Here is a 24,339-nt window from a genome sequence, read left to right on the forward strand (position 1 = left end):
AAGCAAGTATTCTGATTGGGAGGGGCAAAATTGTCCATGTGTTCAACTCATCAAGAAACTAAAGTTAGCAACCTCTGTGCAGCAATCCAGCAGCTGCTTGTATCAGACAGTGGTGAGACAAGGATAGTCAAGTCTCTGCTCATATCTCATTGCAACTGGTTAGCCTGCCAGATATGTTTGGTATAAGGCAGGGGTAGTCAACCTGTGGTCTACAGATGTCCATGGACTACAATTCCCATGAGCCCATGAGCAAATGCTGGCAGGGGCTCATGGGAATTGTAGTCCATAGACATCTGGCGGACCACAGGTTGACTACCCCTGGTGTAAGGTTCTCAGGATCACTAAGATTTACTGAAATTTGACCGTAGCAGTAGACAGGAGGGACTGATATAAAATGCTCGTAAGTCTTCTTCTCTCACTCGCTCACTGCTTGGTCTTCCATCACAACCATACCTACTACAAAGTCTCAGTAAGAAGCGGAGACACCATCCTGAGACAAACACAGCAGGGGACAGAATCAGGATAAATGAATAAAATGAATTTCAATAGTGATAAATGTTATTTCATATACACAAATCACTCTGTAATATTAGGACATACAATTAACTTGACTGAGGAGACTTTCTGGGAGTTGGTGAACCAACAGTAAGCATGGGGCAATGGCTGAATCAGTCATCTCAGTGGAAACACTGCTTGTGCAAGCAAAGAATAAGATGTATTCTGCCTTGTATTAAGCTAAACTCCTTAAAGAATAGGACACAGAGAACACACTTAAAGGTGTTAAAAACAGCAAGGACTGAAAAAGCCAGGAGAGATCATGAAACTCCAGAGCAGTGATCTGATGAACAGTGACTAATGTGGCAAACAGCTTCTCTGGATGCAACTGCACGAAATTAAAAATATCAATATAATTTCCTCCACCAAACATCAAGCTTACTTTGACCATCTGGAGAGGAAAGCATCTTCCAGTATTGGCAAGGTTTGTGTTTCCAATATGCTATTATTGTTTTGCATGCCCTTCCACATATGAAGCACAGTAAATCATCACACATAAGAGTCAAACCATTTTGGATTTGTCCTTAACAGCTAAAATCTTGTTTGATAGACCAATTTTATTTGGCAAAAAAGAAAACTACAACTCATTTGACACATTTTCATTTACAAATGTATGTATTCTTCTGGAAGCAGAAGATATTTTCTGAGGCACCACTTGGACTATATTCACACATGAGTATGTAAAATATGCTTCCATAAAAATTACACATACATAAACTTGAGTGCATGATGCATAATAATGATGGATTAATTTATGGTACAAATATTTTTTTGCAAGTATTATGTAAAGCACATGTTCCATTATAGTAACTAACCAGTATGGATGACAGCCAACCTCTGATGCTCATCTAACCCTTCAGTACCTACTCACTAGGTTACAAATGTCTATTCTTCATGTGCTTTTCAACTGTGATTTCATTTTGTTCCCCTGTGTCTGTCTACATTCAATCAGCTCTTGCAATCTAATCTCAGGCAAACAAATAATGAATGTAGAAGAGTGACATTTCCCAATATTTATTGCACCCATGGAATGCCCAAATATGTGCTGCTTTAAGAGTGGTTTATGAGCAATGTGAAAATGCAAAATTGTCAGATGGTCACATGTTAAAGAATGGACTTTAGTAAAAATTGTTTCAGAGGGTAGCTGTGTTGGTCTGCAGTAGAACAGCCAGGAATTTACTGCACTATGGGAATGTAGTGGCCTGTTCTGTCAATAAGGTCTTCTTTGGAGTAAGTAGATAAAACATCTACAGATGACTGTGTCTTGCTCTAATCGATACCAGCATGTTGGCAAATCTTTTCTGAAGACACACAAAAGCAAAATACCCTATTCCTGCTAGTACACCAACCAAAAGAGTAGTGCCAAAAATTCTCGGTGCCCTCTTCTTGGCCACCCGAAATGCAGTCGGAAGAACTGCTGAGATTAATATGTTGTTGACGTGTCCGAGAACCTTATGAAATGTTTTTCTCTTCAAAACTCGCTCGTAGTAGATTTCTAGGTTAGGTCGCTTCCCATTTCCCCAGCTTCTCCTTGCCAATCCAATGAACTTTAAACGATGCAGTGTGACAGCAAGGGATACATCAGCCAAGCTGAAAAACTCACCACAGAGCCAGGGTTGATGTCCATTTTCTAATTAGAAATAAAGACATAAAGGAGTTGAAAACTAAAATGCATTTGAAACATCTCCCAGGAACATGGATCTGTAATGAATTTTTACAGAGTAATCATTGGTCCCAGATTTCTCCTATGATTGCACTGAGTAATTCACATTAGAACAGCTAGGGGGTAGTTTCCTTACTGAAAAGATCCATTCTTAATCCCCCCCCCCCCCCCAGCATTTAAACTAGGATTGTAGCTCTTACACCACAAATGTCAAGACAGAAACATTCTGTTTGCTTGTCAAATTTAACCTTACTTTCCACAATAAATGTGGGATCCCAGCTAAAGTTTCTATAAATAAAATCCTTAGGGCAATTGAGGATATCCTAAATTGCAAACTGCCAGCTGACTTCAAGATAGTCTTGCTAAACGTTTTACTGGATAATCTTTCAGAAGGTGAAACATTCCTAGTTAAGATCATGGTGGCTGCAGGAAGGCAACTGCTGGCAAAGTTCTGGAAGCAGCCAAATCTGCCAGGTAAAGGTGAGTAGGTACGGAAGATACGGTATGCGGCAATGATTAATAAGATAAAGGTAAAGGTAAAGGTAAAGGTCATCCTTCCGAGGTCGGTAAAATGAGTACCCAGCTTGCTGGGGGGTAAACGGTCATGACTGGGGAAGGCACTGGCAAACCACCCCGTATTGAGTCTGCCATGAAAACGCTAGAGGGCGTCACCCCAAGGGTCAGACATGACTCGGTGCTTGCACAGGGGATACCTTTACCTTTACCTTTAAAGGTAAAGGTATCCCCTGTGCAAGCACCGAGTCATGTCTGACCCTTGGGGTGATGCCCTCCAGTGTTTTCTTGGCAGACTCAATACGGGGTGGGGGTTTGCCAGTGCCTTCCCCAGTCATTACTGTTTTACCCCCCAGCAAGCTGGGTACTCATTTTACCGACCTCGGAAGGATGGAAGGTTGAGTCAACCTTGAGCCGGCTGCTGGGATCGAACTCCCAGCCTCATGGGCAGACAGCTTCAGACAGCATTTCTGCCGCTTACCACTCTGTGCCGCAAGAGGATCTGCATAGGATGAAGGGACTTCCTGGAGTTACTCGCTAAACTTTGGAGCCCATTTATTAGATACCAGGATTGATATAGACCAAAAGAATAGGTCAAGGAAGCTATATATTAATACATATCTAATTGTTCAACTGTAGCAGTAGAAAAGACACACTAACCCATCTTGATCTACAGTCAATGTAATTGATAGAAGAAGATAACTACTCCTAGCTGTACAGCTAGGAAAGTCTGGAATTTACTTAAATTGTATGGAATGTTTTGACAGAGAGTGGTTATTTTGTATTGTATATATTTAAGTATTATTTCCTTGAAACTAATCTGATCAATGTATTTATAATATTCTTGTAATTTTTGCAAGTTTCATTTTTTAAAACACCTCACATAAGTTTCTCTGCATGGAAGTTCAATGTCCCCACTTTTCATTCTACCCAAAATACACAGGAGTGCACAGTTCTTTTTGATAAAAGTCAATCCCAAGTTTATTTGGCCGAAGAAAATGAGTTCTTCAAGCATGACGGTAAGCCTGTACTTTGAGGGGGAAAGGCTACATGCCTCACAATACCAGAAATACCTACCCTGACAAGCCAAGTTAGTTGCCTCAGAAGAAGATCCATATTAATATTTTATATTTAAATATGGTACTAAAGAGCCTCTGCTATTTTTATAGCTAAAATCTGCTTCTCCTGCTATCATTGCAATCTCCAAAGTTTGTCTTATTTCTTTACTTGATCTTCATTGTCTGTGCCTATTGTGGATTCATTTTATTGTTGTTAAACTTCTTCAGTCTTTGTGAGTGAACCTATTCTGGATTTAAATATCTCACTACTGACATGCTCTGACTTATCTGCCATCGCAGAATGGAAACTGTATACAGCATCTTTAAGAGGGCTTTTGTGCAAGGCCATACATTCAGCAGTAGTAAGTTCATACCCATTTCTCCTTGGAAATCTGAATACACAGTACATGGCTGGTTGGCACTGGCTGATGAGAGAGCTCTTTGAAGGACATAGTCAAATAAGCAGTTCCTCAGGTAGTTCCCAGACCACATAAGGCCTTAAAGGTTAAAACCAGAACCTTGAACTGAATCCGGACTTCAGCTGGGAGTCAGTGCAGCAGTTGAAGAACCGGTTATATATGGGCATCCCCTACTAAGCCAAAGTTATGTAGACCTTTAAAGGATATAACAAGTAAGAACATAAGAAGAGCCATGCTAAGAAGAGCCATGCATAACACAGTGGCTGATCAGTTACTCTAGGGAGCCAACAACATAACATAGGCTGAAGCCTTCTCTGACATTGCCTCTTGACGTTGGTATTCATAGGTTTACTGCCTCCAAATATGGTGCTCTCCTTTAAAACTCATAGATAGTAGCCATGTACGCTCCATAAATCTGACTAATTCCCTTTTAAAGCCTGTGGTCATCACTACATCTGTTGGCAGTGCATTCCATATTTAATCACTCATTTCCTTTTGTCCCTCCTAAATCTACTGCCCATCATTAGATGCCTCTTAAGTTCTAATATTTTGGGAAAGGTAGAAAAAGTTTTCTCTGTCTCTATCCATTTTATAAACCTTTATTATGTCCTCATTTAGGTTTTTTTTTTTGTTCTAAAAGGAAAAATCCCCAAGTCTACAACCATTCTTCATAACAGAATGCTCCAGCCACAATCTCCTTAGCTACTTTCTTATGTGCTTTTTTCCAGTTGTGCCTTGAGTATCTTGAATTACTACTGAGAACTTAGAGACATTCTATGCTATTGTGCTAAGACCCATCCTCATCAAAGAATGGATCAAAAATGTTGGAGAAGATGCATCCTGAACCATTTTTACAGATAGCTCTAGGCAGACAAATAATGATTATTGATGGATGCCTATCATAGCCAAATTAAAGCATCTACAGTCTGATGAACACTGAAAGATAAAGAATTCCCTACCAGGAGTTTCTTCATTTCTTCTTTGCAACTCAGTCTCAACCTGATCCAAGACTTTTTCCAATTCATCCAGTATTTTTTTTAAGTATTTTATGTTATCATGATCCATAAGCTTAGTCTAAAAAAATATAAAGAACGGTATACTAAATTGTACATACTCATGCAACCAATCAACCAAAACAGACACAATCCAGCATCAATGATGGCAAGTAGCAAATCCACATAAGCAGAGTTATATGAACAAAATTGTATATATAAATTAATACATTTATCATGAATTAATGAATATGTAAATAAATAAACGAATGAATAAATGGAGTTACTGCAAATGTTTCTCATTATAATGGTATTATTTCTGAGGAAAATACATGCAGTACATACAAATATTTCTCATTAATGTCATAGCCTGAAAACCTTAAACCATAAGTAAATTCTATTCTTACTTTAAGACGTTTCTGTTTTGCTATATATGCATCTTGCAAATCTGGGTTTTCTTCAGCAAGCTTCTTTAATTCAGATTCAGTGTTTCCTATCTGACCTGATAAAAACAAAAATGTTACTCATATTTCTTATAAATTACTCATTGTCAATGTTAATACCTACCACATTCAACTGATGTCATGAACATGAAACACAACAAAAACACTAATGGGGTTTAAAGGTCCAGTAAACTATCACTACTACCAAATATTTTGTCATCTGCAAAGTCATTTTGTCATTGTTTGTTGCTCAACAACTGCAAAACACTGGCGTCCAGGCAAAGGAAATATCAACTAATTCAAACATCTAAAAAACAAAGGCATACCATAAGAATATGATAAGAAATATCAATATTTTCTAATCCACAGGCATATAATCTATCAGACACCATTATATCAAAGCACCTTTCTGACATAACTGTGGAAGGAAAAACAGTCGTATGGGCCAAAATAAAAGCCCTTCAGTATTTTGGTACAGGCAATGGTAAAAAAATACCCCAGGGTCATCAACTTGGGGTGTATTCCAAGAAAAGAATAGTTGGTTTTTATACTCTGCTTTTCAATCCCCTGATGAGTCTCAAAGTGACTTACAATCACCTTCCTTCCTTCCTTCCTTCCTTTCCTTTCTTCCTTTCTTCCTTCCTTCCTTCCTTCTCCCCACAACAGACACCCTGTGAAGTAGGTGGGGGCTAAAAGAGTTCTGACAGGATTGCTCTGTGAGAACAGCATTTGGAGCAGCAGGGAATCAAACCTGGCTCTCCAGTTTAGAAGCTGCAGTTTTTAACCACTACACCGAGTGAGAGATGAAATTATAATATATTTAATTTTTAAAAGTGCACTAGGAACTTTTTACTAAGAAGTATGACAACTGAGAGTCCAATAGTCCCCAAGTCTTTATTCATGAAGTGAATGTACTTCAGGTACTGGGATCTCAACAGAAACAGATCCATTTTGTTCAGTCACTAGCCCAGTATAACCAGTATAACCAACACCTCTACACATGCACATTAATTCACCTCATGGAAAGAGCAGGCATGAGTGTGCTGGCCTGCAACCTGCCTGTGTGCAATTGCCTGATTGACTGTCAAGTACAACTACACAGAAGAAGTGGCCATGCATAGACTTTGCCTCCAAGATCAGCAAAGCTGCTTTAACAAGAATGCTGATAGCAGGGAGGGGTGTGCCATGACCACTTTTCTCTATCCACCAGTAGATGACCAGGCAATCGGACAGAGGTGGGTGGTGGGACCAGCACATTCATGTCTGCTCTTCTTCCCCTTTTATAAGTCTACATGTGGTGGAAGGGTGCCATCTGTTCTGAGATACTGCCATCATACAGACTGATACTGAAATAAATTCATCTAAATAAATGTATTTTTATGAGCAACATGTGAACTAGCCTCTGTATGCTTGTAATAGGCTTGAAGATTGTATAGTTGACAAGAGGGCATCTTTGTTGAAACGATAGCTTGCAAGAAGCCCAGTAGCTTCTAGGACCCAAGGCAATTACATTTTTTTTTGTATAATTCTAGTACTTTTACATTTTTGTAGGACAAAATCTGCAAATTGATTTTCATTTGAAATTCGACAGGAAGCCAATGTGGTTATCATTAAGATATGAAAGTACGCACTGCGAATTCTAGTAGTGGCATAAGCTGGAATCATAGAGTCTACTGCTAATTCAGGATGTAAAATGCAGCCATGTGTATAGGCATCCATGGGCAAGGAATCCAAGAGCTCTCTGTAGTGCTGAACCCTTGGGTAGTACATACTTCCTTCTTCTGGCATGAGCCTTGGAGTTTTTTCTAGAGAAACAAATATGTGACAATGAAAACAAAGATGTTGTAATGCCTATTATTTTCTTTTCAGTGTGACACTATATATCATACCTGTCAAACTTCACCATGACAGGCAGCTATGAAGGTGGTAGGGATGAAGAGTTAGTTACCAACATCCCAGTATGGCCATTCTTTGCACTGCAAAGAGTATTCTAGCAACCCCAGTTTTTTGTGTATTGCAAGAATTAAATTGCACATCCATCCAAACAAAATGAAGTCTCTCAAGTTTGCTTAAGTCACTGGAAATGGCCATGTAAACAAAGCCCTATGCAAGTCATGTGCAGCAAGGACAATAACAGAAAGTCTTGCTGTTACCATTCACAAAAGTGTCCTCAATGTAATCAATTATCTGCGTTGCATCACAAATGATGTTTTCACCATGGATGAGGACAGGGACTTCTCCAGCAGCATTGAGTCGCATGAACCAAGGCTCATTGTGTTCACTCAAAGGAAGGCTTACATCATGCTCTTCACACTTCAGCTCTTTTTCAGCAATCGCTAAACGCACCTAAAATACATTTGTAAACATGCCTATTGAAGATTTACAGAAAGCAAACATGTTACATTCAATAGATTCCCAGAGATTATATGGTAATCAGAATAAATGACCCCGATCTAGATTTGAGGGAGAATCTGGGCCACAGTGGAAGGGGAAAGATGAGAAAGTCACGCTGCTTGGGTTGAAAGGCTTGCACTCTCAGAAAGGCTAATCCAGACCCAAGTCAGTGACTATCAGAGGCCCATATAGAAGCAGAGCTGAAAGACTTGTTTAATCTACTTTGTTCTGGGTTTATATGCTTCCTGTATATAAACCTTCACTTGTGATATTTTTCTTCAGTGGAACTACTCTGTATAAATAGCTCAGGTAAGCTTGAACTTGTCATAGTTTGGAAGATAAACAGGGTCAGTCATAATTAGGACTTGGAAAGGACACCACCAAAAAGATCAGTAAGACAATGGTAAATCATCTTGGCTCACCTCTTGCCTTTGGAGGGGTCATCATAAGTTGGTTATGACTTGCTAGCACTTAACTATCATTATAGAAGGGCATGCAGGAAATGCTAATTTGATATTTTGCTTTTGAAAATCTCTAATGCTGATAACCATAAAAGGGGCAACAAGCAATACAAACAGTAAGCTCTCTGAGGCCTGTTAAAGGCGTTCTCTGGCCTCCACATCCACCCCTCCTCATTCTCCCTCCCTCACCTTCAGATTTATGCATCTGTGTAGAGATGAGAGACCAGCCCATTCATCCACACCAGCCAACCATGAAGTGAGTGGAATGGATTCAGGGAGCTGTCCGGGTCCTGAAATCTGACACTCCTGGCAGCACTCACCTTTTGTGAACTGAAGGACTGTGTCCAGTGATACAGGATAAGTTTGGCATCTGCCTTAGAGTCTCCTTCAGGCAAAAGCATCTTGCCTGCAGTCTGATCCAGCATCTCTTCTGCCATTTCACCCTTCCTCCCTGTTCACAGTCTTGTCAGAAGCAGCTGTCTATGGTATTTTGCTCTCTGGCTGTTACTGAGTCTGCTCCATGCACTGAGCATGCTCAGTGCAGGCAAGTGAAGCAGCTGCCCTAACCACGCTCTGGCTCTCAGGGAGAATGAGATTTCTGATGGCAGTTATAGATGAAAGCGTGTCCTCAGAGAGTTTGTCCTCAGAGAGTCTAAATAAAGGAGAACACAGGACAGTGGTAAGAAAGTTACTTGTGAACAAAAAGGAAATAATTCTAGAATTCCTCTAACATGCCTATGATCAATAGTGCCCCCTTAATATAATAATTTCACATATATATGTATGTCTGCTACTGAAATATCATTTATATGAAATATTCATAGAATCACTGAATAATGATGGGACCTTCTGAGTCAACTAGTCGAGGGTAGTCAACCTGTGGTCCTCCATATGTTCAAGGACTACAATTCCCATGAGTCCCTGCCAGCAAACACTGGCAGGGGCTAATGGGAATTGTAGTCCATGGACATCTGGAGGGCCACAGGTTGACTACCCCTGATCTAGTCCAACCCCCTGCACTAGGCAGGACACTCACAATCCTATCGCTCATCCACTGTAACCTGCACCCTCCTTGAACCTTCACAGAATCAGCCGCTCTGTCAGATGGCTATCCAGCCTCTGTTTAAAAATTTCCAAAGATGGAGAACCCACCACCTCCTGAAGAAACTGTGAACAAAAAAGTGCAATTAAAAATCTAGGGCTCCATCCATATATATATAGAGAGAGAGGGAAAAAAGCAATCTCTGTTAATTTGCTATTTGAGTTTATGTGTATCTTCTTTAAGCCATGACTAGGTTTTAAAGGGGGGAAATGATCTTTTAAAATAAAACTAGGTTTAAAAGAAGTAAAATTAATGATCAACAGTATAAACAAAGCAAGTATTTGGTGAACAGTATAGCAAACACTGCCAACATCTGGCCAGATATCTGGAAGAACTGCAGCATTTAAAAACTGTAATGTAATAGTTATAAGCCTATGGACAAAATAGTAGCAAACTTTCAGGATATGCTTCCTTAAGATTTCCAAAACTTAATTTATTTCAGCAGGATAAGAATGCCACCAACTGGAACAACATTGCATTTGAAAAAAGGACATTTTGTAATAGCTGTGTTAGTCTTTTGCAACAAAGTTGCTATGAATATATAGACATTTCTATAAGCTTTGTACATGACAGCCTCTGAGGAAGTAGCTGCTGGCCTATGAAGGTCCATGTCTCAATAAAGTTATCAATCCTTAAGGCTCCACAAGAGCCTTTCTGATCCTGGAAAAAAGGAATATACACCACATATGTAAATCACGTAAGTATGGTTTGCCACATGCACACTGGATAAATGATTTGTCCTCAAATGACCACCAGAGGTCCCTGTATTTCTAAAAATGTTTCCAAAAAAATTATTGTGCCTATTTCCTCAAATGATATTTAAAGGTTCTAAACTACTAAACTTTTCCATGTCTCACCCAGCTGTTATTTACATTTTCAGTCTGAAGTTTGCTTGTCGTCATGTAGATGGCCTTTTTTCTTCTTCTTAGGTGATATTAATTTGCACTGTGCATAACACTAATTGTTGCCCATCAAACAACAGCAGTTAAATTGATTACAAAGTTACAATTATACCAGTAAGGAGGAAACATTAGCTGGAAAACATTCAATTTCATATAAAGTATATTTGTCACTGCTTAACCCAGTTCAGCTGTCCTTGAAACTGTCTACACTATAGAGAAAACTGTGGGCTAAAAATAAGGTGTCACTCAAATTATCCTGTGCCTTCCTCATCAGAATGATGTATGCCTGTTGTCGATTTTGCACTCAAGCTGACTGGCTTTCCTTGCTTCCGTGGGAAAATCCCTGGTGGGGAGACTGATTACTACTGCTGTTTGGGAAGCTGTACTCCTTATAATGTGCTATTGCAGAGACAAGAAAATGCCTGGAGTGACAACCTGTTCTTCTAGTACTAAATTGAAATCTGCCATTGTCTATAATGCTCCTGGGAAGTGATCGGAAAGTTGTTTACTGTAACAGCCTAAGCAGATTTACATCCTTCAGTGATGTAACAAGGCATTGAATGGCACTGTTCATCTCTGCACCTCTGGGGTGAAAGTGTTATATTAAGGGTATGCACTTGGCTAATCCACATTGAAAATGCCCCCAAATACCTGATCAGTATTTGGGGGGTATTCAGAATCAGAATCACACAGAGCTGGAAGATACTACAAAAGGCCATCCAGTCCCGCTCCTCACCTTCTTGGAAATTTAAAAACTATTCCCTCCTGACAGGTGCTCACCCAGGGCCATTCCGCACGACTTTAATATAGCACTAGTCTTACATTTTGTTTTTGCCACTAAAACTGTGTTCCGCATGACGTCATGAGCAATCTGCAACACTCCTGCAACACTAGCGCCAAAATCGCTTTGTTGTAGCAACTTTCAGGGAATCGGGAAAAGTGGATTCACCCTCAGAAAATCGCTACACTCTTGCCAACAACCTGCAACACTTGCGAAAAAGACATGTGGGTTCTCAATGTAGCGGTTGCAACAAAGTCCCTCCCCCTGGCTCTCTCCTCCAAACTTCCGGCAAAGTGATCGCCATTTTTTTTCCTTGGAGCTGGGAAAGCAACAAACCAGCAAGGCGTCATTCACCCAGCGAGGCTTCTCCGGCTACAGTCCCTCCACAGAAGTGCTTTAAAGCTCCCCTAAGTCCCCAAGCACAACACATGCTGTTGTGCTGTTCGCCAGTTCCCTTTAATTTTGGCCAAAAATCACGCCCGTGCGGGGGGGGGGATTTTTTTCCACTCGGGGGAGTGTGGTAATGATGAATTGCCAGCTCACATGCCAGCTAGATGGGACTCTTCGTTGCAATGAATCAACACATATTCGTTGAAACGTGTGTGTTTTTTATTGTTTTAAGCCTGTGCTTAAAGGGAAAAGGGCTTTTCGGGAGCATGATAACAACCGCCCATTGGCTGTTCCATTTGATTGACGGCCAGGGGTGGAAACAAGCCCAGAAAAAAATCACTTCCTTTCTAGCAATTCCTGCGAGACCGGAAACCTGTGGGGAACGAATGAAACCCTACTGGATTCCACTACAAATGAAGGTATGCAGAACGCCGAGATTCCGCTATTTAAAATAGCGTTTCCACTTTGTGAAAGCAATTGGCAACATTGGTCCTTGTGCGGAATGGCCCCCAATCTCCTCCTAAAAACCTCCAAGAAAGGAGACACCACCACCCTCCGAGGCAGCACATTCGATCTACAAACAGCCCCCACAGTCCAGAAAATGCTTCCTTACATTTACCTTTCCTGTAATCTGAGTTGATTGCTCCTAGTCCTTGTCTCTAAAGCTGCAGTAAACAAGTTGGCCCCTTAACATGTCCACCTTTTACATAGTTACATAGCTATCGTATCACCTCCATGCCCTCCTCTTCTCTAAGCTGCACTTACCCAACTCTCTCGGACTTCTTTAGAGCCAGGGATCCTTAGCTGGTTGGTGGCGGTAGAGCACAGAGCTCTTTTGGGGGCATAGGCAGGGAGGTGATCCCTCAGGTACACTGGGCCCTGACCGCGTATGGCCTTGAAGGTAATACCAGAACCTTTAGTCTGATCCGGAATTCAACTGGCAACCATTGCAGTTGGCGGAGAATGGGCCGGATGTGAGACCTCCACGGTGTTGCTGTGAGGATCCTGGCCACTGCATTTTGAAACAGCTGTAGTTTCCGGGTCAAGGCTAAGGGCAGGCCTGCATAGGGCAGTATTATAACTTCCCTTGCTCTAGATTCTATGCTCCTAGCAATGCAACCTAATATTGCACTAGCCTTCTTAGCTGCCATGTTGCACTGTTGCCATGTTGCACTGTTCAACCTATTGTCCACCAGAGCTTCTAAGTCCCTTTCACATATACTACTATCAAGCTAAGCAACCCCCATCTTATATTTATGCATCACATTTTTATTACCCATATTAATACATACATTTTATTGGCTATGGCCCAATTTTCCAATCACCTCTGGGGTATTAGCCACCTCACCAATGTAGTGTAATCTACAAGTTTTATCAGTGTATTGCTGCATCCAAATCATTAATTAAAATTGTAAATAGTATCGGCCACAGCACAAAATCCTGTGGTACACCTCTGGTCACCTCCTCCACTGATGAGCTCCCTTTGGGTTCTATCAGCCAGCAAATACAAATCCATTTGAGTGTGAACTTGTCCATCCCCATTTTTACAAGAATATCATGAGAGGCCTTGTCAAAGGCCTTACTAAAATCAATATATACTATATCCACCGCATTTCCTGCATCCACTAAACTAGTCACTCTAGCAAATAAAAAAAGAAAGAAAGAAGCTTAGTCTGGCTGGACTTATCTCTGAGATAAATTGACTTTTATTAAGCACCATATTACCCTCACACTGCTTGTTTAATGATCTGTACCAAAACCTTTCTGGTACCTATGTCAAACTGACAGGGTGGACTTTATGAGAATTTACTAATTCAGCTGGATTTTATTTTTATTTTTTTTTTTTTGCTATTTTCAGCTATTTCCGCTCTCAGCACAGGAGGACTCCTCAGGAGACAAGGAATCTGTCTCTATCAATTTGTATCCAAACATAACTAGTAAACAGCCTGAAGCACAGTCTCTGGAGAGAGATTCTACAGATGTTCATCTCCTGGTAATGAATCTCTTACACCTGAGCCATCAGCACTGTCAGAAAAACAAGTACTCAGCTTATCTGAAACCCACACACCATTAGAATAAAGGACCTGACAACAAAGACACAACTTTAAAGATATAGTGCTCGGTGTTACAGGGAACAGAGTGGGGAATCAATTCCATTCAACCAGATTTCCAATAAGTATTCCAGTAGGACTTTGTCCTCATTGTGCGCTATGACATTACATCAGGGCAAAGGAAGCAAAGTAATTTGAACGTGGTGGAATATGCAATCAAGTTGCAGCTGATTCTTGGTGACCCTGTAGGGTTTTCAAGGCAAGAGATTAATGGAGGTGGTTTGCCATTGCCTGCCTCTGTGTAGAGATCCTGGGCTTTTTTGTTGTTGTTAAAAAGATGCTAGCATTTGCATATAAGATTGCACCAATTTTCACTGGTCTTGGGAGAGCCCCCCTCCCCAACGTGCTGGTGCTCTGTACTCATGACTACAGCTCTAAGTAAAGGGCCAACCATGCTTGGGTTCAAAGATCCAATGAGATCAGGCTAGCCTGAACCATCTAGTTATACTTATACTAAATTGTTATACAAATGAAATAACAAAAGCTACTCAATAAAACAAAAGTAGGACACTTTCAAACTACAAGAGAGAGGCTATTTAATCATCACATCTTGTATCCTTGGATGTGAATAATGTATCTAAGGGAAGTAGCATAAAAAACAAAAGTTAAAGTTGGCAGCATTTTTCACATTCAAAATTAGGATTGTGTCTTTATAAGCTGTGGTCCTATTCAAGAGCAAGAGATATTGGCTGCCGTCAGACTTACTCACGCGTTGTGTCTTTTTACGACGGGGGCCAGGCAAATCACTTGGGTTTTGTCCAAACTCTCTTACTCACTTGCTTTGTAATCTGTGCAAGTCACACAAGGTCCTGTTATGTCTGCAATGCAAGAGTGGTATGTACTGGAACATCTTACACATGCATCTGCAGATGGAGACTCAGCTCTGATTACTTAGTACAAAAATGGGTGGCTTGCAACATTTTATTTCAATTAAAACAATAGGAGCTTGTCAAACTGTAATATTGAGAAACCTGTTATAACCAAATTATATTATAGCCCTTTTTGGTATACTGATGACAGCATTGCTATGGTCTTCTTTAAAAAAAAACAGTTGTCATAAAGGTTTGCTTCAGAATCTGGTTGCATGTTATTTCAGAGAGATGATGAGAGGAATTTCAGGGGATAGCTTTCATTACGGTGCCATCCTAAGCAGTACAGGTCTACTTAGAATCCCACTGGAGCCTACTCTTTGGGGCTTGCTCCCAGGAAAGTGTTCCTTGGACAGCATAGCTGGGCACCTGCATGCAGTCAAAACAACAGGGGATCGGGTACATTGTAAGTACTGCTGTGTCCCATGGCCCTTATTAGTAAGCATGCTTAAAGATGGCAGCCTGGGGCCACAGAACACATTCTGTCTTCCGCCAAATTTTCAGTTTACAATAATAAGGGTTCATTCTTGCAGAATCAGGAACTTGGGTGGCAAGAAAATTGATTGCTTTTTAATGATATCAGCAGAAACCATATGGGGCAGATCTGCAGGGCATGTATATCTTCATTCATCCAAGAAATAATAATCACATCCGTGCTACCATTTCTAATTTTAATTTTTCCTTTCCCCATGAGCTTGACCACATTCTGGAAATGCATCTTCGGAAAATCCAGAACACAACTCTTAAGCCTGAATGATTTTATTTCATTTATTTATTTTCATGTTATTCTGATTATTTACTTCCGTATTTATTCTGATTCTCATTTTTTTTTACCCATCAGAGACTTCCAAGCAGCCAACGGAGCTGACCATTCGAGTGGATGACTTTGGTGCCTAATTTGATCCTCACATATCTGCCAGTCTCAGTCACACAACTTTACATTCCGATTCACTGTCAAAATATCCAAGTGTAGCATAACAAGCCCTAGCTAAAGCACTTCTACAAAATAATTCAGAAAAGAATTCAACATATTTCATCAGTTCAATCCAGCCAGTTGTTAACTACTTAATGACATCTGTGGGAGAGAGAGGAACACATATATTCATCCCCTAAAATCACTTTAGTTTATAAGCACTTAACCTTTTTTGGACTGTGGTCTTTGCTGTTATATTCTGCTGCCTATCCACAGAGGCTTAGAATGGGGATGGCCACAGCAAATGCATTTATTAGTTGTTGTTTTATAAATCTCATCTTGTCTTAAGTCTGCTAATGAACCAATACAACTTGCAAATGTATAAAAAACATCTTCAACAAAAACAGCCTCCAATATGAGAACAGTACGGCATGATCTGCATCTACCAAATACCCTTTGAAATAAGACTGTATTTCTTACATATCTTCCCATTCTGGTAAGCCCACAATTGGGCTGTAACCAAATGGGTAGTTCTGAGAGAGGGCACCAAAAGGTAAAGGCTGCAGAAGGACTGCCTTTTTCCCTCCCCTTCCTCCACATCTCCCAAAGGTCATGCTGCTCAGGGAATACTTAGGGGATGGGCTGCCTCTTTCCTGCACATCCCCATCTCCCAGAGGGCAGGCCAGGCAGGGAAGACTGGGGGGGGGGGGCTGCCTCCTTCCCACCCACTCCATATCTCTCAAAGGCCAAGCTGAGTGGGAAAGTCCATGGGGAGAGGGTAGACTGCCACTTTCCCACCCATCCCCACATCTCTCAAAGGCCAAGCAGCTTGGGGAAGGCCATGGGCCCCCTTCTCACCCATACCCATCTCCCAAAGGGAAGGCTATGGGAAGGGAAGGCTATGGGGAGTGGATGGGCTGACTCCTTCCGACCCCACATCTCCCAAAGGGCAGGTGGGGAAGGCTGTGGGGGGCTGCCTCCTTCCTGTCCCCCATATCTCCCAAAGGACAGGCTGGACAGGTAAGGCTATGGTGAAGCTGCCTCCTTCCCCATCCCCTCCCCCACATCTCCCAAGGGACAGGCTGGTTGGGGAAGCTGCTGGATCCCCCCAGCCCTCTAAGGAGAGTGAGGGTGGGGTAAGCAAAGAGTGCTTTCATGGTCAGCTGCAGGGCCATGAAGAGGTGTTATGAGTCCAAGACCTGTTATGGAAATGCAGACAAACCAGAGCTTAGATTCCAAAATTGTTGCAGGAGCTCCTCATTCCTCTGCTCAGCCTCCAGCTGCAGCTCCCTGCCTTGTCAGCCCACCTGATTCACCTGAGCCAATTAAGCAATGCCACCTATGTGCTGGAAGAAAGCTCCAGTCTAAAAGGAAGCACACTGTTAACAAGACATTTGTTGACTGTAGTAGACTGAGTCATCACAGAGTGAGACTGAGATGCTGCTGACAACCTATATTGAGGCTGGGAGGCCTTGGTTGTGGAACTGCTTCTTCTGTTGATGGCCTTGGATTGCCTGAACAAACCCTTGACTCACTGGACTGAGTTAAGACATTCATTGCATTCTGTCTGTCCCTTGGCATTCAGCTTTTGAAATACTGATCATCTGTGTTTTCCTCCAGTAGAGAGCTGAAACCAACACAGGAGGCAAAGGAAGCAGTTGGCTTTCCTCCCTTGCCTGGGGGAGATGGAGAGTGGGAAGAGCCTGGGGATGAGGGAACGTACTTGTATCAGGGCTTTTCAGAGAAGCCAGCACCTCTTCTACCCAGCAAACAGCAGGAAGAGACAGATAAGCTCCACAGTTGGCCCTCATTGGCAGAGTGCTCTTTCCCTATTGGCAGTACATCTGCAGGGAGGGCCAATCAGGTAGGGAGTGAGTTGTCAACATCAGCCACAACTTGGCAGCGCCATGGAAGGGGCCAGGCAACCCCACTTGCGGTCGGGACCCCAAGGTTGAGAACCACTTGTGTAGTGGTTAGGAGTATGGAATGCTAATCTGGTAACCCGGGTTTGATTCCCTGGTCCCCCACAAGCAGCCAGCTGGGTGATCTTGCCACAGAACTGATAACACTGTTCTGATTGAGCAGTAATATCAGGGATCTCTCAGCCTCACTTACCTCACAGGGTGTCTGTTGTGGGGAGAGTAAAGAGAAGATGATTGTAAGCTGCTCTGAGACTCCTTGTAGAAAAAAGCAGCATATAAGAACCAACTCTTCTTCAAGATCCATTACTGAATTTTGTAATCCTAGTCATATTACATTGTTGGCTAGATGTCATATTGTCTGATTGCAATTCCCCCTCTCCATATTTTGCAATCTGCTTCAAGTCTCAGCAGGAAAGGCAGGCTATAAATGAATTAAATAAATGTTGCATTATGATCTTGCAAAAGGCCCAAATTGACAAACCATTTCTGCAGCCATTGCTTTTCCTTCAGACACCACTGTATTTAGAAATGTGAGCAAGCAGAAAATAAAATCAAGCAAGCAACTCCCCCCCCCCATGGTTTGCCCTGATCCATGGGGGTGAAGGCACTGTGCAGTGTTCCTGGAAGTGCGGGGCCCATAGCACATGTTACATGAATAAAGCGGCCCTGTCTTCACTACCCTGCAGTGCGGCAGAACCTCACCACCATGGCTCCTCAGACCAGGCACAGCAGGGAAAATGCTTCCCTGTCTGGATCTGGGAAGAGGCGGGACAACCTGCCCTGGCCCAAACACCCAGCATCAGCCCAGTGCAGTGTTGCCGATACAGAATGGGTCTCACCAAGACTAGACACAAGACATTAACTTGTGATGATACAAAAGATTCAGGTGTGGTATACCTGGTTCCTTCTTGGTTCTAATGAAACAAATTATGGAATAGTGGTAGGTAACCACATAAAGAAATCCATTAGTAGAAACTGGGGAGAGAGAGAAATAGAATAGAGACAGAAAAAGCAACAGTTTTAGAAACCTCCTCCTATCTTTCATGTGTGTGTGCATGTGTGTGTTATATGCTATCAAGTACTTTCTGACTTTTGGTAAACTTAAGAGTTAGTGATCTCCAAAACATCCTATCATTAACAAATTTACCCAGGTCTTGCAAACTGAAGGCTGTGGCTGCCTGTACCCAACCAATTTTGATGCTCATCTTTACAATTCATCCCTTTCAAAATCCCTTTTGTGACCCTTTCCTCGCGATCCAGCGTATACACGTTTGAGAATGCTGGCAGGTGCTCATGGGACGTAGTCCATGGACATCTGGAGGACCACTGGTTGACTACCCCTGCACTAGAGCAACAAGCCCTTTCCAGCCATCTGATTGCATTACCCAAGAGGTTGTGGGCTTCAGTGTGCGACAAATAACAGCACGTTCCCATGCAGCACATGCCCTATATCTTGGAATACCCAGCCAGCTACTGCTTGAACATATGGCCCAAGAGCTTGTACTCCTTGCTTCGAGACCAAAGGCCTCTTTTTGCTTGATGCCAGCTTGATCTGGACAGGAACAAAGTCTCTCAACCACAGCTACATTTGAAAGCCTTTTATCAAAGCCTTTGAATGCTAGGCAGTCAGTGGCTCTGCTGGGTACTGGGAATGCGATCTGGGTCTCTAAGTGAAGGAGCAGCATGACCATATTTATGGCTGTTGCTATTCTGAGGGAAGCACGATGCCTCCTCTGCACCAGCAGCACCCTGCCTGCCCCTTCATCTTTCAACACTCACTTGGAGCAAGAGGGAATGGACTAAAACTACAGTGTACTAAAAGGAAGTTGGCTTGCATAGCTCTGTTTTCTCCATACAGGTGTTTCAGCTAGATGCAAAACTAAAGTTCTGTCCTGCTCTCAATAATATTCTTGGAAGGCAACGTGAATATTTTTCTTTTATGTGTTACATGCCTATGACTCTCTAAGTACAAACTACAGCTAATCGCAAGCACTGGGTCACAGTGGCTCAAGACTGTGCTGAGTTATCACCACCTACTATATATATTAGCTGGCTGTCATACTCAGCAGACTCTATAGAGTAATGATCAGCATGCTAGCTACATATCTGATGAAGAGAGCTTTGACTTTTGAAAGCTTATTCCCACAATTTTTTTTGTTCTTTAAGGCACCACTGGACTTGAATCTAGCTAGCTGAATGTGCCATTCAAAACATTAAAAGTGATTCAGTATAGATAAATGGCTACATGAACAGCACTTTTAGGGCAGAAATTTATAAAGTTAGACATGAAGTCAAGAAAGTGGAAAGGTTTTTTTCTCTTTCCTATAATACTTACACTAAACTAGTTGATATTCAGATTAAGAAGAGCAAGAGGCAAAAGGAAATACTTCAGAGAACTAAAGCAGAGTTTCTGAAAATATTTTGCATGGCTCTGATCTGTTTTTCTTACACTTGTTTCATATGTGTTACTCGGTATGTAATTAAATTGCGGGATTCACTTTCACTAGATAGATAGATAGATAGATAGATAGATAGATAGATAGATAGATAGATAGATAGATAGATAGATAGATAGATAGAGTTAGAGAGAGTTAGAGAGAGTTAGAGAGAGAGAGAGAGAGAGAGAGATATTTTTATACCACCACTCTTCCAATGGTCTCACGGTGGTTCACAACAAGTAAAAACAATAAAATAGAATAAAGCTCATAAAACCACCCCTTACGACAATAGACCGCTGGCGATCACATATTAGAACACTTCTACTTTCCCAATCCCCTCCCACTCCTGTTCAGCTGGAGGGCCAAGTTTTCTCCCACTGGGAGAGAGGCGCCAAATCTGATTATACCTTGGGGGGGGGATTCTCAGATGGAACACCAAGACTCCACCATGGCCTCAACCATATGGCTGGTGGAAGAGCTCCATCTTCAAGGTCCTGCAGAAAGCTGACAACTCCGGCAGGGCCCTCAGTTCTTCTGGGAGCTCATTAGACCAGGTTGGGTCCAGGACCGAAAAGGCCCTAGCCAGAGTAAAGGCCAGGTGGATACCCCGGGATGGTATATAATAAGAAGTGGAGAACTTCAAGGACTAGCAAAGGGGCATCCTATTTTCTCCTCCATATTTTCTTTGTCCCTTCACTTAAAGCCCTCATATTCTCTCTCCTTTTCTCTTTCTCACTTACCCGCCACTCACTGGTCCTTAGAATAATAGAATTATAGAATAATAGAGTTGTAAGGGACCTCAGGGGTCATCTAGTCCAACCCCCTGCACTATGCAGGACACTCACAACTGTATCACTAGTCCACTGTAACCTTCCACCTTCTTGAACCTTCACAGAATCAGTCTCTCAATCAGATGGCTATCCAGCCTCTGTTTAAAAATCTCCAAAGATGGCGAACCCACCACCTCCCGAGGACACCTGTTCCAATGAGAAACCGCTCTGTCAGGAAGTACTTCTGGATGTTTAGACAGAATTTCTTTTGCATTAATTTCATCCCATTGGTTCTGGTCCATCCGGGGCAAGAGAGAACAATTCTTCTCCATCCTCCATATGGCAGCCTTTTAAATACTTGACGATGGCTATCAGATCCCTTCTCAGTTATGTCCTCTCCAGGCTAAACAGACCAGGCTCCTCCAACCTTTCCTCATACGTCTTGATCTCCAAACCCCTCACCATCTTTGTTGCCCTCCTTTGGACACGATCCAGTTTGTCTACATCCCTCTTCAACTGTAGTGCCCCAAACTGAACACAGTACTCCAAGTGAGGCCAAACCAGAGCAGAGTAAAGCGGTACCATCACCTCCTGTGATCTGGACACAAAACTGATACAGCCCAAAATCCCATTTGCCCTTTTAGCCACTGAGTCCTTTCCTTGGGAAAAGGTAAAATACAAAATACAAACCATTTTCTATTGTGCTTGTACATTTGAAGAAATAGCCATAACCTCCAATTACTGGTGGAATTCACCAAGAACTGATGCTGTGAAAGTTCCATTCTTTTCAATTATTTTCAATTATTCATAAAAGAATAATTTACTCATGAGTTTCAAAGGTATTTGTCATTTAAATCAACACAGGCTAACTAAATATTTGATAAGGAAGCAGTTTCTAAAAAATACAGCCTGGATCCAGGATGCAACTCTGTTTGATTACATGTGACATGTGTCGTCACTTGGTCACAGCATCTGATACATTACAGGTTCTGTGCTGGGAACTTTATTTGCAGGCACATATGGGTCTAATATAAATCAGGACTATGGTGGACAGGAAGAGCAGCATGAGCTTTAGACAGCCCTGGTGAGCTGCTATTTGCCCCTTTGGGGAAGCTTATTGTTGTTGTAAATTAAGAATGCATCAGCAGTCAAATGTTAGGATATCCAGAACATTTAAGGTTGCAATTCTAAACACATTTCCTAGTACTGAATTAAGCTATAATAAGAGCTGGCTTCGTGTAGTGGTTAAGAGCAGCAGCTTCGTATCTGGAAAACAGGTCTCCTTCTCCACTCCTCCACATGGAGCCAGCTGGGTGACCTTGGGCCAATCAGAGTTTTCAGAACTTTCTTGGTTTTACTTACCTCACAGGGTGTCTGTTGTCAGGAGAGAAAGGGAAGGAAATTGTAAACTGCTTTGAAACTCTTTGGGGCAGTAAAAAGTGAAGTACAAAACAAAAAAAGCTCTTCTAAATAATAGGCATTGCCTGAAAAGTAACACCAGTTTAAAAAACTCTAAATCAGGCTTTCTTAACCAGGGTTTCATGAAACTCTAGGGTTTCTTGATGGCCCTGAAAGGGTTTCCTAAATGAGTGGGAGTTAATTTTATAAATATTTTAAATGTGTTAAACATTTATCAGGTGGCACTCGAATGGGTGGGAAGGAAGGGCCCCCAGTGGGTTTGTGCACAGCTATGCATCCCAACCATATTCTGCACAATTGTATCACTTTTGAAGTTTCTTAAAACCTGAAGAATGTTTAAGCAGTTTCTCAATGGTAAAAAATTTGCTCTAATTAAAAATACTATATATTAATAAGCAAACAGAAGATGAGGATTACAAGTGCTTGTTTCATGCATACTGAATATATATATTCAGAGCAGGCTATTTTTACCCAGCCTCTGAAGTAGGGGTAGGCTGATTAGGCTCAAGGTGTCCAGTAAGCATCATGGTCAAATAGAGCTCACCAGCTCATCTCCATCCATGCCCAGTATTTTAATCCAACTTCACACCAGCTTTCTATGTAACCAGTAGTTATTAGTATTATTGTTTTTTAAATTTCTATACCTCTCTCCCAGAAACCAGCTCAGTTGTAAATTCAGATATCGATGCTGAGCACTATCGTTCCGTCTACCGTAAGCAGGTATACCGTCTACCGTCTACATTTTGTAAATGTAATGAAATAATGAATATAATGACAACTCCATGCTGGGAACTTTTATAGCTCCTGTTCATTAAACATAAAACTTCCCACTCATATTTATATAGCACATTCCAGGCAAAGATCTCCCATGCTTCATCTCAGTCACTAGCATAGTGCAGCATCACTATACCAAGTAGAGAAAACTGTGGCTTACCTATGATCATCTAATTCGTTCAAGGCAACTATCATGCTCGTAGCTCCCACTACCAGCAAATAACCAACTATACTTCCTCTGACAGTCACTCTAAAATATCCACTTTGACTCAGTTGTAATTCTATGTTATATTGCTGTCATTTTACTCATATTCCTTGGGGGTACAGAGGAAACTAACATCTGACTGTCATTCTTCTTACAGCATTGTCATTTTAGGTGTGACACTGCCATCCCACTGAACACTGAAGCCTTTCGTTTCCATGACAACCTACATGTCATTCTATTCTTTCTCAAGGGCCGCTTTCCAGTAATTTTTTTAAATATATTCCAGCTTTATTCCAGTTTTTTCCTCCATTGCCTATCAAATGTATCTCCCACCTCTTCCCTTTTGATATCCCACTGCCTCTATTATACCTTTCTATTGTTCTCAAGCTAATCCCTTTTCCTCTCCTAATGCTATATTAGCTTCAATTTACAACCCAATCTTACACAGGTTTGCTTGGAAGGAAGTATCAGAGAGTTTAATAGTGCTTTATTCTCATTGTTTCACAGGGCAGCATCTTTATCCTTGTTTTCAGCAGTTGTTCCAAGTATCCCATTTTCTGTTAGTCTTTTTAGCATGCCTTCTTATTGCAAAATTCATTTAGAATGTGTATTAGGACTTGGTTGGTGCGTATTGATGTGGCTGTTTACTGTAATGACTGTTGAGAATTTATGTAATTTTCATTCTGATGATTTTTTAAAATAAATATTTTTTATTTTGAGAAAAAAGGTAGAAATATAATTGGATTACAAAAGGGTGACATACAATAAATCGTATTATTCAAAAATTACTGTACATTGCAGGATATTTAAAACAAGCACAGACATTCCCCCCAATGTCATCCTCATTATAATCTTCACAATAGTCCTTACAAACATTATTAAACTAGTCTATTTTACAACTATCCTATTAATTTCATCACTACTACATATTCCATACCCCATAACCTTTACATGCATTGTTAATATTGACTAATATATTAAACCTTAAAAAATCATTCTATATCTCCCAATAAAAAAGAAAATCAATTGCAAAAATATTATTGTTCAAATTCTTTATACATTTCGATTCAAGTTTTATTTTCATTCTGGTTTAACATTATAAGACTTTAAAATTCTGCTTTAACATTGTTGTGAGTTCCTGCATTGTGCAGGGGATTGACTAGGTGACCCTGGCCGTCCCATCAAATTCTATGATTCTACATTTGCTGTATATTTATACTATTTAAAATCTATTCTCATGCCAAA

General features: G+C 41.3%; 1 protein-coding gene across 1 annotated transcript; it reads right to left on the reverse strand.

Moving 5' to 3' along the window:
* Nucleotides 1–1,065: 1,065 nt before the first annotated feature.
* On the reverse strand, nucleotides 1,066–23,122 carry GDAP1 (ganglioside induced differentiation associated protein 1). Its single transcript, XM_077352124.1, has 7 exons — nucleotides 23,050–23,122; nucleotides 8,819–9,150; nucleotides 7,797–7,989; nucleotides 7,275–7,448; nucleotides 5,608–5,702; nucleotides 5,168–5,282; nucleotides 1,066–2,185 (listed from the first exon to the last, which is right to left on the reverse strand). The coding sequence occupies exons 2-7, from the start codon at nucleotides 8,933–8,935 to the stop codon at nucleotides 1,803–1,805; spliced, it is 1,077 nt and encodes a 358-aa protein (XP_077208239.1). The 5' UTR covers nucleotides 8,936–9,150; nucleotides 23,050–23,122; the 3' UTR covers nucleotides 1,066–1,802.
* Between the last annotated feature and the right edge of the window lie 1,217 nt (nucleotides 23,123–24,339).

The sequence above is a fragment of the Paroedura picta genome, chromosome 9, assembly GCF_049243985.1.
Source record: "Paroedura picta isolate Pp20150507F chromosome 9, Ppicta_v3.0, whole genome shotgun sequence".
In the NCBI taxonomy this organism is placed as follows: Eukaryota; Metazoa; Chordata; class Lepidosauria; order Squamata; family Gekkonidae; genus Paroedura; species Paroedura picta.